The 19,463-nt window shown below is 36.7% G+C and overlaps 1 protein-coding gene and 1 pseudogene across 2 annotated transcripts; both read left to right on the top strand.

Moving 5' to 3' along the window:
• The first annotated feature begins 10 nt into the window (after positions 1–10).
• LOC146907746 (putative glutathione S-transferase) lies at positions 11–8,694 on the top strand (annotated as a pseudogene). Its single transcript, XR_015020302.1, has 2 exons — positions 11–365; positions 8,173–8,694. The product of XR_015020302.1 is annotated as a putative glutathione S-transferase (transcript).
• Positions 8,695–12,142: 3,448 nt separating this feature from the next.
• On the top strand, positions 12,143–13,353 carry LOC146907745 (putative glutathione S-transferase). Its single transcript, XM_085729631.1, has 2 exons — positions 12,143–12,503; positions 12,819–13,353. The coding sequence occupies exons 1-2, from the start codon at positions 12,183–12,185 to the stop codon at positions 13,170–13,172; spliced, it is 675 nt and encodes a 224-aa protein (XP_085585757.1). The 5' UTR covers positions 12,143–12,182; the 3' UTR covers positions 13,173–13,353.
• The last annotated feature ends 6,110 nt before the right edge of the window (positions 13,354–19,463 follow it).

The raw sequence follows: 19,463 nt of genomic DNA, 5'->3' as shown, positions 1-19,463 counted from the left end.
AAAAATTTGAAGTGCTAAGATGGCATCAAATCAGGAAAATGTTAATGGCATCAAATCAGGAAAATGTTAAGCTCTTTGGAATGATGGCAAGTCCATTTGTGAGTAGGGTGGAGATTGCTCTAACATTGAAGGGAGTTGAATACCAATATCAGTTAGAAAAGGGAGGTAACTTGAGTGATACACTCAAAAAATACAACCCTGTTTACAAGAAGGTTCCTGTATTAGTTCATAATGATAAGCCTATATCAGAATCCCTTGTGATTCTTGAGTATGTCGATGAGACCTGGAAACAAAATCCAATATTGCCTTCTGATCCTTACAAAAGAGCCTTGGCTCGTTTCTGGACCAAGTTCATAGATGATAAGGTAATTCTAATCTTCTATTCTTTTTGTTGTGTAATTCTCGTGTCTTGTTTTTTTTCAAGTAATCTAGTGACTAAAAATTCACCTTTAAAGTGTATAAGTGGGGTGTCCGAAGTTCGAACTCCGACCCCTGCATATAATCCCTGCATATAATATATAGTGTCCCTACCAACTGAACCGAGATCACATGAACGTATTTCTTGTGTCTTTATTTGTGCACATGTGTGGATAAAATATTTCACAAGCATGTGGATGGTAGCTTAATAAATATTTCACAAGCATGTGAAAGAAAAACATAGAGAACCGCATAGAGAAAAACATAATACATGTGGATATTTGTAAATGTATATAAATAAATACCACAAACTTCACTAAGGGTGTGTTTGGATGGAGGATTTAGGAGGGGAAGGGAGGGGAGGGTTTAGTTTTTATTTTTAAATTACGGACACTGTTAAATGTTTTTTAAAAAGTTAACATATTAGCATAATAAACGAACATATAATACTTCAATCACACTTGATTTCTTTTTAAAATTACGGACTATATAACATATTTTTCTAAAATAAATCAAGTGTGATTAAGTATTATATGTTCGTTTATTATGTTAATATATTAACTTTTTAAAAAACATTTAACAGTGTCCGTAATTTAAAAATAAAAACTAAACCCTCCTCTCCCTGCCCCTCCTAAACCCTCAATCCAAACACACCCTAAATGTCTCTCTAGCGTATATCCACATTGAGAACCACTTCAAATATCATATTTATTCAACGAAACGAGTAACAGATGACTATTATATAGGGTTGCAATAAAAAGTATGAGAGAGAGTGAGAGAGGTCTAGTGAGAGAAAGTAAGGGTGGGAACGGGGCATTTAGGGGCACAAATGAGAGAGAGGGTCCGGCAAAGGTCAAACGGAGCTGCTTCTACAACCACCGTGACCAATCAACGAAGTCTTTCTTCTTCACAAATCTCCCAGAAGGTTTCAAGGTTTCAGCTTTGTACTCTGTCTTCCACAGATTCGGCAAAGTTGGGGAAGTTTATGTGCCATTGAGATGTGATCGCTTGGGTAAGAGGTTTGGATTTGTCAAGTTTCAAGAGGTTTCAGATGTGGAGGAGATGGAAAGTAGGCTGAGAGAGGTCTGGTTAGGGGATACAAGGTTGAAGGTGAATGCTGCAAGATTTGGTAGGGAGGAGAAGGCTACAGATGCGGTACCGGTGAGGAAGAAGGTGGTATGTGGAAGTGGGAGGTTGGTATCGACGGAGATCCCGTTTGCGCAGGTGGTGCAGCAGGGTTTGAAAGGTGGAGCGGTGCCGGTGGTCTTGCGCAGGGTGGTAGTTCCACCTTCTGAAGATAGGTTGAAAGAGCTGGAATCTTGCTTTGTGGCTGTTTTAGCTTTTCCTAGAGAAGCTAAGCAAGTGCTCAACAGCTTGCTGCTGGGAGGTCTGAAACAGTTAGGGGTGTCTTCCATGGGACCCAATATGGTGCTTTTGAAAGCTGCTGATCCAGAATGTGTCGAGGAAGCTGAACGGAGAAATGACCCGTGGTGGAGGGGGCTGTTTTCGTCGGTAAAACGGTGGTCTCCTAACAGAGTGGCGCTAAAGAGGAGGGTGTGGCTTCAGGTTTATGGCTTGCCTTTGCATGTGTGGGATGAAAAATGCTTCAAACAATTGGGAGCCCTTTATGGTGATTTTGTGGATTTTGCTGAGGATACAATCAATCTTAACAGATTGGATTTGGCTAGGATTTGTGTCAATGCTTCCAACATGGCTTTCATTAATGAAAAAATTAGAGTTGAGATTATGGGAGCTATGTTTGACGTATGGATTGTGGAGGAGATGGAGCAGAAGGTGGTGTCGAGGAGGCTGGAGGATTCTGGATGGGATGAAGGGTCATCTGTGTCCTCCAATGGTGGTAGAGGTGGTGGTGTTGTGCCTGAGTTCTTGGAGGAAGGTGATGAGGTCAGTCCTAGGGTTTTGGTAGCTGGTCAACTAGACTTGATAGATACAGACCCCAATTGTCAACATTTATTGTTGAAAAGACAATTGGGAAGTTCAGAGAGGATTTTTGATGTGGGTCCCCAAATGGGTGAACAATTGGAGAAACAATTGTCAAAAGAGCCTATGCTGGTTGATCACGTGGAGGGAGGGGAGAAAGATTGTGAGAATCAAAACCTGAATGTTGTAAAGGAGGTGTCACATCCTGCAAATCCTTCTTCCAATGAGGAACAAGTGGGCCAGGACCTTGTGGTTGGTTCCAAGGAAACAGCACACGCAGACCAGGCGCGTGAGAGTGGTGGAATGATGGGAGTGGAGGTTGATGTGGGGTCCGCATGTGGGGAGGGGTCTGTTGGGCCTTTGCTGCATTTGGTTTCTAATGGGCCAAAGGTAGTCATTTCTGAGGACAACATTTGTGAGGGCGTGAAGGATAAGGAACAGGAGGTGGGAAAAGTAAACAGTCATATCCGTTTTGTTCAGGAGGAGTCAAACTTATCGGATTTTAGCGATTCTGTTGGGGATCGCAGGGAGGACGAAGAGAAGAAGGTTTTGCATAAGGCTAAAAGAAGACACAAGAAGAAGGCTGAAGGTGGGACTATTCCACCTTTGGGCAATTTGAGTAGGCGCTTATGTATTTTTAGTCACAAGGAAGAAAAATTCTAAGGAGAGTGTAATTAACAAAGGTGGACAAGGGAAGGTGGCTGGAGATGGGAACGGGGCTAGGAAGGAGGAGGGAGTGGTGGAACATATTGCTAGAAATGATGGGCCGCCGTTTTCACCAACTTCGGGTATACGGTTGATTTTAGGTGACGAAGAAGAATCACAATTGCCGGAAACCCCCTTGATGGTGAAAGGAGCTGATCCTCTGAAGAAGGTCGAAGCGTCATCATTGTATGATCTTCAAAATGGGTTAGGCTTCTCGTTTAAAACCCCGGATGGTGCTAATAAGGAGAAGATAGAATCAATGGAGGTCCTAGATGTGGATGAGAGGGTAACAAGGGAGAGTAGATTAGTTATCCAATGATAATTACAACCTTCAATGTTAGAGGTTTGGGGGGTGCAACAAAAAAGAATAAGATCAAAGAGTTAGTGCGGAATAATAAGGTGGAGTTTTTGGCTATACAAGAAACAAAGATGGAGGATATTTCGGCGAGTTTTTGTCACAAGCTTTGGGGAGGGGTGGATTGTGATTGGGCCTTTCTTCCTTCCGAAGGTAATAGTGGAGGTATTCTCTCTATTTGGAGTAATAATTTAAATACTACAAATTCTATTTTTGTTAGAGAAGGTTATGTTGGGGTGTGTTTAGATTGGGGGGTTTTGAAGCATAGATGCTTTGTGGTTAATGTTTACTCTAAATGTGACTTACCGGCAAAGAGGAGGTTATGGGATAGGCTTGTTGAGTTGAGGAGATCGATGGGAGAAGGTGCTTGGTGTATTCTAGGGGACTTTAATTCGGTGTGTAGAAGTGGTGAACGAAGAGGTGTGAACGAGGAAGTCAATCCTAGTCAACGGGAGGAGATTATTCTCTTTAATACTTTCTTGCGGGAGGTAGATTTGGAAGATTTGAATTTATTGGGAAGGCGCTTTACGTGGTTTCATCCAAATGGGAGAGCTATGAGCCGTATTGATAGGGTCCTCATTTCCGAAGAGTGGGCTAATTTGTGGGGTGACTCTTCCCTTTGGGTCCTCCCTAGAGATGTCTCCGATCATTGTCCGTTAATCCTTAAAGAAGCCGGTTGGGATTGGGGTCCGAGACCATTCCGTTTTAACAATTATTGGTTGGAGAATAGTGATTTTAAAAGGGTGGTGGAGGAGGCTTGGGGAGGTCTTCATATACAAGGATGGATGAGTTTTATTTTGAAAGAAAAACTCAAGAGTTTGAAATTGATTATTAAAGATTGGCATCAAGGAGTGTATAGTGATATGGAGGCAAAGGTGACTAAGGCGGTGGAAGACATTTTAGAGTTGGATGTTAGAGGGGAGGATATGGGGTTGACCGATGTAGAGGTTGAATTGAGGAAAACGTTGTTTCGGGAGTTGTGGAGTCTTTTAAGAGCTAAAGATCTATCTTTAGCCCAAAGAGCTAGGTCGAAATGGCTTAAGGAGGGAGATACTAATTCCAAGTACTTCCATAAGTGTGTTAATTTGAGGACACGTAGGAACTCTATTAAAGCTTTAAGGGAGGGCGAGGAGTGGGTGCAATCTCCGATGGAGGTTAAAAGAGTGGTGGTGGAGTATTTTGCCAACCAAGTAGGGGCGCATTCTTGGATGAGGCCGGAACTTGATGGGGTGCCTTTTGAGATGGTGAGTGACGTTGATAATGAGGGGTTGGTGGCTCCATTTACGCTCGAGGAAATTGAAGGGGTGGTGAAGCATAGTGATGGAGATAAAAGTCCGGGCCCGGATGGTTTTAATTTTGCTTTTGTGAAACGGTTTTGGTATCTACTAAAAGGGGAGGTGAGAATTATGTTTGACCAATTTCACGGAAATGAAGTTATCCCTAAGGCGATGTTGGCTTATTTTGTGACTTTGATTCCAAAAATCAACTCTCCATTGGAGGTAAAGGATTTTAGGCCAATTTCCCTCTTAGGATGTCTTTACAAGCTTTTGGCAAAGGTCTTGGCTAGGCGTTTGGCTAAGGTTATGAATCCGGTTATATCTTTAAATCAATCGGCTTTTCTTAAAGGAAGGAATTTGGTGGATGGTGTGGTGGTTATAAATGAGATTGCGGATTATGCTAGGAAATTCAAGAAGGAATGTTTGATTCTTAAAGTTGATTTTGAAAAAGCATATGACTCGGTGGATTGGGGTTTCTTGGTTTATATGATGAAGAGAGTGGGGTTGTGCCAAAAGTGGATAGCTTGGATGAAGGCTTGTGTGTGTGGTGGAAGTATGTCGATCTTAGTCAATGGAAGCCCTACGGAAGAAATCAATATCCAAAGAGGCCTTAAACAAGGTGATCCTTTGGCTCCCTTCCTTTTCCTTTTAGTGGCGGAAGACTTTAGTGGGTTGATGATGAATGTCGTTCGTTTAAATATGTTCCAAGGGTTCAAGGTGAAAGAGGATGGAAATGAATATTCACATCTCCAATATGCCGATGATACTATTTGTGTGGGGAAAGCTACGGTGGAAAATCTTTGGACTCTTAAGGCGGTCTTAAGAGGGTTTGAAATGGCTTCCGGGTTAAAAGTTAATTACTATAAGAGTTGTTTAATGGGTATTAATGTAGATTCGGATTTTATGGAGATGGCGTGTAATTTCTTAAATTGTAGTAAAGGTAGTCTTCCGTTTCGTTATTTGGGTTTGTCGGTTGGAGGAAACCCGGGTAGAGTGTCAACTTGGGATCCCCTTTTGGAGCATCTTGCTAAGAAGTTGAACTCTTGGGGCAATAAGTACATAAGTCTTGGTGGGAGAGTTGTCCTTCTTAATTCCGTCTTGAACGCTATTCCAATATTTCATCTCTCATTCTTTAAAATGCCGGTTAAAGTGTGGAAGAAAATAGTTCGCATTCAAAGGGAGTTCCTTTGGGGTGGAGTGGAGGGTGGTAGGAAAATCAATTGGGTCAAGTGGAGTGTGGTATGCCAACCAAAGGAAAATGGAGGACTTGGGGTGAAGGATGTGCGTCTTATGAACTTGAGCTTGCTAGCTAAGTGGCGTTGGAGGTTGTTGTATGGGGAGGAGAGCCTTTGGAAGAAAATGTTAGAAGAGAGGTATGGGAGGAGGGTGTTCGATAAGTTGGGAGGTGGAGAAGAGTTGTGTCCGATTAATGCATCTAAGTGGTGGAATGATGTGGTTAACTTAGATAAGAGGGGGGAGGAAGGTTGGCTTAATGAAGAGATTGAACGGCGAGTGGGGGATGGTGCTAGCACTCCTTTTTGGAAGGTTGCGTGGAGAGGGGAGGTTCCATTTACAGATAAGTACAATAGACTCTTTTCCATTTCCACCCAACAAGAGGCGATGGTGGAGGATATGTGGGAGGTGAATGAGGATGGAGGGAGGTGGGCATTTAGGTGGAGACGCCGTTTGTTTGTGTGGGAAGAAAATCTTCTAACAAATTTGATGGGAGAGTTGGACGGTTTTATATGGAATAATGTGGGGGATAAGTGGAGGTGGAAGTTGGGAGGGGAGGATGTTTTTACGGTAAAGTCTTTGTATACAAAGTTGGAAGAGGGAGAGAGGGTGAATGGTTCTATTACGGAGGGTGAGAAGTTGGTGTTTAGGAAGATTTGGAAGACCGAAGTGCCATCTAAGGTTGTAACTTTTGTGTGGAAAGCTCTTTTAGATCGAATCCCAACTAGAGTGAACTTGGAGATCCGCCGTTGTTTGCCTCCGGATATTGCCCGTAATTGCGTGTGGTGTGGATTGGTACCCGAATCCACAACGCATATTTTTCTTCATTGTGACATGGCTATGAATATTTGGCGAAAGCTCATGGATTGGTTAGATTTGAATTTTCTTATGCCACCAAATTTATTTATTCATTGGGAGTGTTAGAGTGGAGGTCACTTTCATAAGAAAATTAGGAAGGGTTTGATGATGATTTGGCAAGCGATAATTTGGGTTATGTGGAGGGCTAGGAATGATCGTATTTTTAATATGTTGGTTAAAAGGTGGGATGAGGTAGTTGATGATATTAAAGTGCTGACATGGAGGTGGTTGTTAGAGAGATTCAAGGTGTCGGCTTGTCTATTTTATGAATGGGAATGGAGTCCCCGGGACTGTTTGATGCGTTGAGTGATGTGGGGTATTGTCAGCAGGTTTGTGTTGTGGTGCAGGGGTGGCTGCCGTTGTTTTTCATGTGTTTTATAGTGGCTGGTTCTTTGTTGTTGGCTATATCGCTGCTGGCCTTTGCTTCTGTGTTGCTTGGGTTTGTGCTGCCTTTGGTTTTTCTGTTAGTTGCCTGCTGTTCGGTATTGCAGGCTATTTTTTCGCTTTGATGGAGCTTGCGGTCAGCTGGGTGTTGGCAGGACAGTTTCCCTGCTGCTGTTGACAGGTCCTGAGGCTGTTTCAGCTGAAGGGAGTGTTGGTTTGTGGTTGTTTTTGCGGTTGGTTGGTTGACAGTGTATTTGTGGTCTGTTGGGCGTGCGGCTGTGGCATCCTTTTGTGGGAGGTTTCTTTGGACGTCTGCCACTGGTTTTCAGTAAAGGTTCAACTAGTTTGGTTTGCTAGGGTGTTTTTATGGGTGTTGACGCAGGGGTATGCATGTGTTTCGTCAATTGTATATTATTGCGTCATTACTCTTGGGGTTGATCCTTTGGTTTTTGGGTGGTTTTTTATAGGGGTTTTTGTTCGAGCCTGGTGATTGTATGGCAACCGATTTCCCCTTATTGTACTTTTTTTTCTCCACCCGAGCTTATTAGTGCTTCTCGCACGGGCTTGTCGGTTAATAATATTTGTCGTTTCAAAAAAAAAGAAAAAGATGACTATCATATATGTTTGTGGATACTCATAGTTATTCATGTTCTTGGTGATGTAACAATAACAAATACTCAACCAATCCGTCACAAGTCATTATATCTCACTTACGATAATAGTGAATACATCAATATTTAAGAAGAATAATTAGAGAGGTTTGGTCTGGCCCCCCTCTCTTTGTTTTTTGCTGTTGTTCTGGTTTCCTTTTATATATATATTTTTCGGTAGTTAGCACTTTGCCATCTACCTTTTTCAAAAAAAAAGAAAAAGAAGAATAATCTGGTAAAATTAGTATCATTTCTCTTATCTATAATTTTTGTGAAACAAACAACTGTGATAGTTTCTTTCTTACTTTAAACATACATAATTTTCATAATTACCTTAATTTTTTGAAACCAGTGTTTAAGTGCTGCACGGAAAGCTGCTTTCACTATTGATGAGAAAGAACGTGAGAAAGCTATTGAGGAAACAGCAGAGACTTTTCAAATTCTTGAGAATGAGCTCAAAGGAAAATTCTTTGGTGGAGAGGAGATTGGAATTGTTGATATAGCTGCAGTCTTCATAGCTTTTTGGTTCCCCATCGTACAAGAAGCAACAAACTTGAAATTGTTCACTAGTGAGAAATTTCCCAAGCTTTACAAATGGAGTCAAGACTTCACCAACCATCCAGTTGTTAAGGATAAAGCTCGTTATGAAAGTCTTCTTTCTTCAAAATAGATTAAGTTAAGGTGTTACATAATTAGGGAATTTAAGGAGAATTGTTTGGATTAATTGTTTGTCATATAGTGAATTTTATCTGAATTTTCATGTCAAGTTAGATATATGCAGCCTAGGCTTTCTCATTGTTTAAGAAGTCTAGGATTTTGTCCTTGTTTACACTATTTTAATTAATAAATGAAGTCCTTATTCCCATGAAAATAACATGCCATCACTTTATAATTAAATCGATTTAATTTATATATGTTGGATGCTTAGCTAACATGTGCGTTCAGCTGATTATTTCTTGGTATGTGTTTGCTCAGCAAGTAAGGTGACATGTTTGACCATATTGCACTTCAGGCGTGATCCCCTTTTTATTAGACGGTTAATAATAATCTTTTCATCAATAAATATTCTACCTTCTTTTTTTTTTTAGGAAAAATATTCTACCTTTTAAAGTTATGATCTAGGTACTTGTGTGAATTACATCAGAAGTAATTTTTAAAATCAACATAATGGGTACAATTAACAGTTCTCAACCCTTAGAAATTGTCGATATTGAAATTAGTGGCTCCCAACTCCTATAATTTATGGTAATAAATCATTTATTACATTCATTGACTCTTAACTTTGATGTTAATTATTCTTTTAACCAAATGATAAAAGACTCGTTGTTTTCAAGAGTCACGTTGAATAACATGATTATTGTGAATTCTTTTGATGTGTTTGGTTAGTGGGAGTTTGAATTTTATTTGATCGCTTTTATGATGTTGAATTTCTATTTCACTTATTTTCTTTGATATATTGATGTGAATTTTCATTCAATATAATTATTGATGATGAGATGAATTCATGTATATATCAAATATCAAATGTGAAAAATTAAAGCTCAGTGTTGATAGGATCACTGTGCCGGTGATCGACACTAATTTGGAGCTGAGGCATTATGTATATAAAAAATAATAATTAAATAAATAAATTAAAAGCTCGGCGTTGATGGGATCACTATGCCAGTGATCGACACTATTTTGGAGCTGAGGCATTTCATGTGAAAAATTTGAGATCAATGTTGACAGGATCTCTATGTCGGTTGTCAACATTATTCTAGAGTTGATGTATTATGTGTAAAAGTTAGAGCTCAGTGTTAATAGGATCACAATTTCGGTGATCAACACTATTTTGGAGCTGAGACATTATATACACATGAAATCTATAGTTCAGAGTTAATGGGATCAGTATGCCGGTGATCAACACTATTTTGAAGCTGAGGCAATGTGGTTTTCGGTTAACTACATAATTTCTCTGGGTTTAAAGCATTGGAGAGAAATTGAGGATCAACAATGCAAATGATAGTATGGTTGATGATCACGTTGACATATCGTTTCTTGCTACACTCTACACAAATGACTAGTCGATGGAATTGGTGATATTTGTAATCATGGAAAGTATTGGATGGAGTCTTAATTAAGTGTTGCATCTTGGGATCATTTAGTGGCCAGGGTAAGAAGTTTGTTGTCAGTACGAGAGTCATTTTCAAAAATGTTTTCTTCAAATTAAAAATACACAATTGATTTTACCCAAGTGGGACAATGTTAGAATTTCTTCTAATATTTTGTGGGCTGCAATCGACTGTAGGTTTTGGTTTTAATAAAAACATGTTGTGATCTATTTGATGATCCTTAGACCCTAATGAAAATGATCAATAGATAATGGGTTTTTGGACACTTAATATGATTTGTGTAGAAACAAGATGTAGGCCCGAACGCTAGGGCCCATGATGGGTGGTACCTAGGGTTGCATGGTTATAAATAGAGAGGCTAAATCCCTTTGCCATCACTCTGACTACTCTGCTCATCAGCTATTTGCCCCATCGAAAACCCTAAGTTTCGAAGCATGTGAAAGGTAAAGGAAGACCCTTTGCCTCTTGGTAAGTCCGAGTAATCATGGTTTCATCAAGTAAATGTGTTTTAGTTTTATATAATAACTCGATCTTGACGATTTAAGTCTTGAATACAACCAACAAGTAAAATGAGTCTCACATCGACAATTTAGTGAAACATGCGTTCAAGTATAACGGAAGCAAAATCATCAATAACTTTATGATTTTTGTGACCAATTATAAGTGGTTTTGTGTCTCTTTGACTACAATTAGTTTTTTTTCTTCTTCTTTTGGTTCATTTGATTCTAGCTGCCATCAAGTTGAATCCATTGAGTTGAGTCATCAAACTCGAATTGAAATAAAAACTTATGTTAAACTCGAGTTAAATTTTAGCCGATATAATTTTGATTGAGTCAAACCGGACTTGATAAAGTGTGGAGGTGGAAGAAGGAAAATGGAAGGAGGTGGGGGCCAATATTATTACTTACGTGTCGTTTTTGCCCAAAAATATCCGTATACTCATTCCTTACGGTTACGTCATCACTTACATCAAAAATTTGGTCATTCATGTAGTCAAAGATTATTTTTTTGGTACAATGTAGTCAAAGATTTATTAATAGGAGAAAGGTATTATTGAATTCTCTAGAATCCTTGCCTTGTGCAACACATCATAATAAGTTTTTGAAAATGAAAACATCTCTAAATATAAATATAATTTGAAGTACTCCCTCCGTTTCAAAATACATGTCCAATTTTTGCAAAGTGCACTATTCACTTGACTTACTTTGACCATACTTTCTAACTAATATATAAATACAAACATTAGCATGTAAGATGTTATTTGATTTGTCTCGACAAATATTTTTAAAATATTAAATTTTTATAATTTTTTACTTTAGATAACTAAAGATATTAACTATCAAAATTGTGCATTGACATATGTGAAGTGGTTGACTTGGACATGTATTTTGAAACAGAGGAAGTAATAATTTTTACAACTTCCATTAAATTAATTTATTAATTTCAACTATCGAAAGACATAGTTTTTAATAGAACACTACAACGTTATTTGATTCATATAGTTAGTAGCATTCGGTGTAATAAGGTTTGGTTGATGTTGTAGTTGTATCATCTTCATCAAATATTAAAATTGGTTTATTTCGATTATATTTGAAAATGAGTAATTTATCCATGGATAATAAAAATTAGTTATGGGTCCACTTTACATTTTCTTCCACACTTATAATCATATTATTATATTTTTTTTAACTAAAGATCGAGTTAACTGACAATGTCAATATTTCAAATATGAACACCGATTCAAATACACGATCTTGTAGTTGTATGTGTATGAATTTTAAATCGTGTTTGTCATTTCGTTTACATACAAAAGAAATTCTATAGATTCTTGGTTTAACTTTCAACTTGCGTTGAATAAAAAACTTAAAAATTTATTGACAACACAACAGATTGATTCAAATGGTTATGAACTTAAACTCCTTAACAAGTGGTCGATTGCTTGATCTCTGACCTTTATTGGGATAATGTTTTAATTAGAAGGTAAGTGTTACCAAACAGAGCTTTTTTTTTTGTCAAATGAGCTTATAAGCTAAAAGTTAAGAGCTAAAAGCTCTTTTTTTGGATTTACCAAACAGAGCCATAATATTTTTTTCAAACAAAAAAAAAACATATGTTGGGTCCTTGTTAAAAAAAAATCCTGCGCATCTAATTGTCAAACAAAAAAGTAATTCCTTCCTCTATATATAAGTAGATCTTATGCATCAATCAAATAACCAAAAACATTGTTAAAGTAAATAGTTGAAGCACTAAGATGGCATCAAATCAGGAAGAAGTGAAGCTTTTCGGACTTGTGGGAAGTCCATTTTCTACAAGGGTTGAAATAGCTCTAAAATTGAAGGGTGTTGAATACAAATATGAGGAAGAAAAGCAGGGGAACTTGAGTGATACAGTCATTAAATACAACCCTGTTTATAAGAAAGTTCCTGTATTAGTTCATAATGGCAAGCCTATATCAGAGTCACTTGTGATTCTTGAATATATTGATGAGACTTGGAAACAAAATCCAATCTTGCCTTCTGATCCTTATAAAAGAGCCTTGGCTCGTTTCTGGTCCAAGTTCATAGATGATAAGGTAACTCCAATCTTCTGATCCCTTTTCTTGCTGTGTGACCTCTAGTCCAAGTTTATATATATATATATATATATATATATATATATATATATATATATATATATATATATATATATTTTGCCATTAAAAAAAAAAAGAAAAAAGACTTTCATAAAGTTGTGAATCAATATTTGAATATTGATTAGAAAAAGGGTCCAATATTTCTCAAATATGATTAAGTTAGCTGGGATCAACTCAATGAACATAACATTTATTTTTTTCTTACTTTTATTTAACATGCCTAATTTTTATAATGACCTTAATTTGTGAGACCAGTGTATGATTCCTGCATGGAAAACTGCTTTCACTCTTGATGAGAAAGAACGTGAGAAGAGTTTTGAGGAAACAAAAGAGGCTTTTCAATTTCTTGAGAATGAGCTCAAGGGCAAGTTCTTTGGTGGAGATGAGATTGGACTTATTGACATTACTGCTGTCTTTATAGCTTTTTGGTTCCCTATTGTACAAGAAGTAACAGGACTCAAGTTATTCACAAGTGAGAAATTTCCTAAGCTTTACAATTGGAGCCAAGAATTCAACAACCACCCAATTGTCAAGGAAAATTTGCCTCGTAGAGAAGGGCTTTTGGCCTTCTTCAAAGCTCGTTATGAAAGTCTTGTTGCTTCAAAATAGATTAATTTTATAATGATGTGCATTGTGGAGATATGTTTAAACTACTTGTTTGTCATTTAGTTGTTTATGTTTGATTTTTCATGTCAAATTAGATATATTGAGCCTTGGATTGTAGGTTGTAATAAAATTTCCATGGGACTTATGGCTTATGGAAGTATAATGAGAGGGTGTGATTTCATCATTTCATGTATTTTGCTCATTTTCTAACCGAATATACTTCTATGCTAATTAATATTTAATAAACTTGAAAGTTAGTCGAAAAATATTGACTAATCGCTCTTGGCAGTAATTTCCTTTTTTCAATCGATTACGCTGAGGAAAGAACTATATCATTTAGGTATAGATTTTACTCTAAAGGGCATTAAATACGATAATTTTTGGGTGTTCGAACTACTAAACTAAGAAATAATAAGTAAAAGATAAAAACTAAAAAATAAATGGATAAAAAAAAGTAAACTAGATTGTTTGATTTATGGTTTATTTAGAAAAATGAGTAATAATTACTTTGGTTCATGAATGTGTAAAGAATAGTCATAGTAGTCCTTCAATATATCAAAATTTCAAAATAATCTTTTATTATGCACTTTATTAGTTAAAATAGTCTCCGACGCTAAAATAATCCCTCAATACTCACAATAACTCTATTCATACGGACACTGAAATGATAATAAGTGAATTATTATAAGGATTGATATGTAAGTTAGTACAATGAAGGACTAATATGATAATATTAACGAAATATTTTAATGTCAGAAACTATTTTGAATGAATGAACACATACATAATATGGAACACATACATCATTAAATGAATGAACCTAAAAAGTGAATTTTGCTTATATTTTTAAACGGATGGAGTACATGAATTGTCTGATTAGTGGAGGATTAAATTCAATGATTGAAGACCACAAAGTGATAATTTATTCAAATAGCTCTAAATCAAACTAAAATTTAAGATGACTGAATCAAACAAAGGAGCAACAGATACTAAAGGTATATGTATTATAATGTTATCAGCATACCATTTGAGACAATTTTGGTGACAACTTTATTTTTCTCTTTTTTGATTGATCAAAAACAATAGAGAATGAAAAGAAAAAAGAGAAAGAATATGATCAGGGCCGTTCCTATGAAATAAGAGGCTCGGTTCTCTTTTTAAAATAGGCCCCTAGTAAAATAAAAATGTATTTTTTTTTTGTCGTTAAACTTCATAAAAAAAATCAGAATAAGAACTTCTAAACATGAAACAAAATAAAAAAAATTAAGTGAAAGAGAGGTGAAATTTACCTAACAGTGTCGTTTGGATTTGTCACTCCTTCGTTATGGGAAGGGAAAACGAATGGTTTATGCGGGAAAAAAATGATTGTTGTGATTCTTTCAATGAAATAGCTTTCCAAATTGACTTTAAGTGATTTTACAAATTGGGGTGGTTTGATAGTATCAGATTTATATACAAAAGGAGAACTAGAGTCTAAAAAAACTCAAACGTATGCTAAAGAAAGAAAAAGAAGTAACATATATTTTTTTTATTTAAATGGGGGGTGGGTATTAGACTTAATTTTTTGTTTGAGGCCCGTAACATTTGGAGGTCCGGCCTGGTAGAGCACCTTGCACTACCCCAAGGCCGGGCCTGAATATGAACATAATGTAAATATGAGAGAGAAATAAAAAATTGTCACAAAATAGTTGTATCCATACCATTTTAAAAAAACACTTAGTCAAATGCAGGTAGGCAAGAATTCCACACAACATAGTCAAACATAATATTTTTCCAATTCCCTTACAGCAAGCCATTGAATGAAAAATCAAGGAAGTGTTTATATCTTATTCTTGTCTTCAATATCTCTAGTTGTACAATTGTTCTTTAAACACCTTAAAATTGTTCACCCTCGTGAAATAGTTTATCATAGAAACTGGGAAACAATCATTTTGGTATCTAAATGTGCATCTCATAGTAATAATGGTCCATGACTTAGGAAAAAACACAAAAAACTCTCGACTCCATAATTTGCTAGCTATTTTGGTTGCCGACATTAGATTTATCTGTTAAGTGTACTAAAAATAGTCAAGGGACTAATATTGTTGTTTTCTCATTAGAAGTTACAATCCTAACAAATTTTACACACAAAAATAGTTAATAAAAATTACAATCCGACCGCGATGGTGTTTGAGGTGCCTAAAGAGCCATCATTAAAATATTGTTGCCCCAATCCAATACTTGAAATGACCCCATAACCGGATCCATGAATTGCACACAAAAAATTTAGCATAAGAATATGCTAGTAAACCACTGATAGCAAATAACTGATAAATTAGTTGATGAAGAATTAATTTATAACGAATAACGAGTAAGTTAATTAGCTGATAGCAAATAAATTAGAAGATGGAATTTATAATGTTTTATAAAACTAGACTCTAACCTGTACGATGTACGGGTTCTGTAGAGTTTCATATATAGGTATCAAACTGGCTATATTATTAATTTTAGAGTTACATTCAAAGTCATAGAAACAATGAAACTAAGTGATGATTAAGAGTGATCGACATGCAAAATCTCAAAAAAGCAAATTAGAAACATTCAGTTTGCATCAACAAAAATAAATATAGAATCAAAGTCATAAATTAAATTATGTGAAAGAAATCAAACGTGGAGATGAACACAATAATATAGTTATCAAATTGACTATATTATTAGAAATGTTTATTGGAATACAATAGTGTGTTGGAACAAAATGTGTTTAACAATAAACCTAAGAGAGTTTTGATGATAAGAAGGTATTAAAAATTGACAATTGGACTAGCTAATAATTGTTCAAGTGTACAGGACCATAGTTAAAAAGTTACATCATATAAAGGTTCTGAAGAACAAAAGAGAGCTAAGGAATCAAGAAAAGGAAGCTTTAAAGCGTCTGAAGAAAAGTGCTCCTGAAGTCAAAAGTGCTCCTGAAGACAAAGTGCTCCAGAAGATGACGACGTCATCAGAAGCTGAAGTTCATCAGAAGCAAGTAACTCAGAAGCAACCTCATCAGAAGCTGAAAATCACCAGATGCTGAAGATTCAAAATTTAATACTTCAAAAGTTGTCTATTGGATTCAAAAGCAATGCAGAAGACTGGAAATACAAAGCAACAATCATTTTGTGAAGATTTGAAGGCATTGGATGCTTATCTTCAAAAAGCGTTGACAAAGTACAAAGTGTACAACCACTATCTCCACTACTCTGCAGTGTCCACGCTACAAGACAAGAAAACAGCTCCAGAATACAGCTCTGCCTGCAACAATGTTCCTTCACAATAGGAATGAATTTCAAATTGGTTCTTCATAGGACAACAACCATATCAGGCAAAAGATCATTGGTGATTGATCAAGCTTCAACAATGACTCTTTTGATGTGCTGGCAATTTCACAACGGCTCTTTCACACCTCTATATAAAGGAGTGAAGACTTAAATATTGGCATACGACTCAACTACAATTTACAAGCGCCAAAACTCTGCTGAAATTGTTCTGTTTTCAAAGTCACTTAGAATTTTTGTTTTAAAGTTCATATCTTAGAAATTCTAAAGTCTTAAGAGTCTGTATCTGATTTGTATTGTGAACACCGCTGATTGTATATCAAGTGTTCAACCTCAAACATTTTAGTTTGTAATCTTGTTTGATTAGAAGTCTCTTGCAATTGTGCTTGAGCATAGAAGTCTCTTGATCGTGTTCTTGAGCATAGGAAAACTCTTGCAAAGTGTGCTTGAGCAAAGGAAGTCTCTTGCTGTGTACTTTAGCAATTGTAATCAGATATTACATTTTAGTGAACTCTCCTTGGAAGTGCAAGGAGGACTGGACTACTTTCGGATTGTGGAAGGAACCAGTATAATTGCTTTGTGTCTTTCTTCTTCTCTCTCTGTTTTTATCTGCTGCATTTAGATCCTGAATATCAATTCAGAAGCTGTCTCACTTTGCTTCTGATCAGTGTGCTTCAGTTTAGGAGAAACGAAGAAAAATAAAACACAATTCAACCCCCCTTCTTGTGTTTTTCTCACCTTTAATTGGTATCTAGAGCCTTGGTTCTGTTGATAACACCTAACAGTGTAACAGTCCAAGATCTGAGAAAAACATGTCTGGTGGATCATCTGGTTCTGGATTTGGTCATGATCATATTGCTGTTTCTCATGATTATGGTGACAACAAGAAATCCAGTGTAGGAAAGATTCCTAAGTTCAATGGAGACCCCGAAGAATTTTCTTGGTGGAAAACCAACTTCTACAGCTATGTCATGAGTTTAGATGAAGAACTATGGGATATACTTGAAGAAGGTGTTGATGACTTGATTTTTGAAGAAGAAGAAGCTGTTGTTGATAGAAAGAAACATACTCCTGCTCAGAAGAAGACCTACAAGAAGCATCATATTATCAGAGGAGCACTTGTCACTGCTATTCCTAAGGCAGAATATATGAAGATGAGTGACAAGTCAACTGCTAAAGCAATGTTTGCTTCTCTTTGTGCTAACTATGAAGGCAGCAAGAAAGTCATAGAAGCAAAAGCTCTTATGCTGGTTCATCAGTATGAGTTGTTCAAGATGAAGGATGATGAGACTATTGAGGAGATGTATTCAAGGTTTCAAACCCTAGTCTCTAGACTACAAATACTGAAGAAGAGTTATGTTGCTTCTGATCATGTGAGCAAGATACTCAGAAGTTTGCCTGCCAGATGGAGACCAAAGGTGACTGCCATTGAGGAAGCTAAAGATTTAAACACTTTAAGTGTTGAAAATCTTGTTAGTTCTCTCAAAGTTCTTGAGTTAAGTCTTAATGAATATGATTTTACTAAGAAGAGTAAATCAATAGCTCTTCCATCCAAAGGCAAGTCATCAAAAGCTCTGAAAGTAGTTGAATCTGAAGAAGAAGAACGATCTGGTTAAGATTCTGAAGAAGATGCTGCTGAGATGGCTATGCTCTCTAACAGACTGCAGTATCTGGCTAAGAAGAATAGAAATTTTCTGACCAGAATGAGTAACTCCAGAAGCTCAAAGAAAGATGATCAGAAGGGTTGCTTTAACTGCAAGAAGCCTGGACATTTCATTGCTGATTGCCCTGATCTTCAGAAAGAGAAGTCAACAGACAAGTCAAAGAAGTCAACTTTCAAACCAAGCAAGTTTAAGAAGTAGATTAAACAGAGTTTAATGGCCACCTGGGATGATTTGGAAAGTGAATCTGGATCTGATAGAGAGGAAGATGATGAAGGTGCAAAGATAGTTGTTGGGTTAGTAGCTACATCAACTTCAGAAGCTGGATCAGAATTAGACTCAGAAGAAGAAAATGAGGTATATTCTAAAATTCCCAAAGAAGAGTTGATTGAGTCTCTTAAAGAACTCCTTACACATTTTGAAGTAAGAACCAATGAGTTGAAAGATTTAAAAGAAAAATATGTTGATTTAAAGAAGTAACAAGAATCAACTCTATTGGATCTGAAGGCTTCTGAAGAAGGACTTAGAGGCTTTGACTTCATTTGTAAAACTTATGAAGATAAGCTCAGGTTCTTGTGTAAGAAGCTACAAGAAAAGTGTAATGGAAAACCTTTATGCAACCATGAGATTGCGCTTGAAGATTTTATCATGTCTAGCATTGATAGAAGCAGAGTTGCTTCTATGATTTATAGCATTTACAAGAACAATGGCAGAGGAATTGGTTTTTCAGAAGTGAAAACTAGTAAAACCAATCTTAAATCCTGTTGTGAATGCATCAAGGAAGGACTGAAAACAGTTTTTGTACCTGAAGGTGTAAAAGGTGAAACTGTGGTTCAGTCAGAACCTGAAGCTCCTGACTCTAAGGCTAAGATTGCATCAAAGCCAAAGAATCTTAAGTCTAAGGTTGTGACTAACTCTGAACCCAAAACCTCAAAGATTAGGATTCTGAAGAGATCAGAACCTGTCCCTCAGAGTCTGATTAAACCAGAATCTAAAATCCTGAAGTCTGGTGTTCAGAAGAACAAAACAGTTTCTGCTTCTGAAATACCAAAATCAAAAGGTGTTAAACCTAAGGTGATGGTAATCAGAAGCAACCTCAAGCACACCTTAAAGTACAAGAAGTGAAGAGTAAAGCTTCCAGTACTAACCTTCAAGGACCCATAACACAATAGGTACCTAAATCTAAACTTGCGAAAAATGCAGATATGTCTAAGAGCAATGCCAAAGCAGAAATCATGGTACCTAGACAGCGGTTCCTCAAGACACATGACAGGAGAGAAGTCCATGTTCATCAACCTAACAATGAAAGAAGGAGGAAATGTGAAGTTTGGAGGCAA

Source organism: Medicago sativa, chromosome 7 (assembly GCF_051527215.1).
Source record: "Medicago sativa cultivar Bolivia chromosome 7, Bolivia_mono, whole genome shotgun sequence".
Classification (NCBI taxonomy): Eukaryota; Viridiplantae; Streptophyta; class Magnoliopsida; order Fabales; family Fabaceae; genus Medicago; species Medicago sativa.
This window is presented reverse-complemented; position numbering and strand designations above follow the sequence as displayed.

Bases quoted from the DNA above. Each gene is read 5' to 3' on its own strand.
- LOC146907745 (XM_085729631.1), top strand. From the start codon at position 12,183: ATGGCATCAAATCAGGAAGAAGTGAAGCTTTTCGGACTTGTGGGAAGT. The intron at 12,504-12,818 runs GTAACTCCAATC...TTGTGAGACCAG, and splicing joins CCAAGTTCATAGATGATAAG to TGTATGATTCCTGCATGGAA.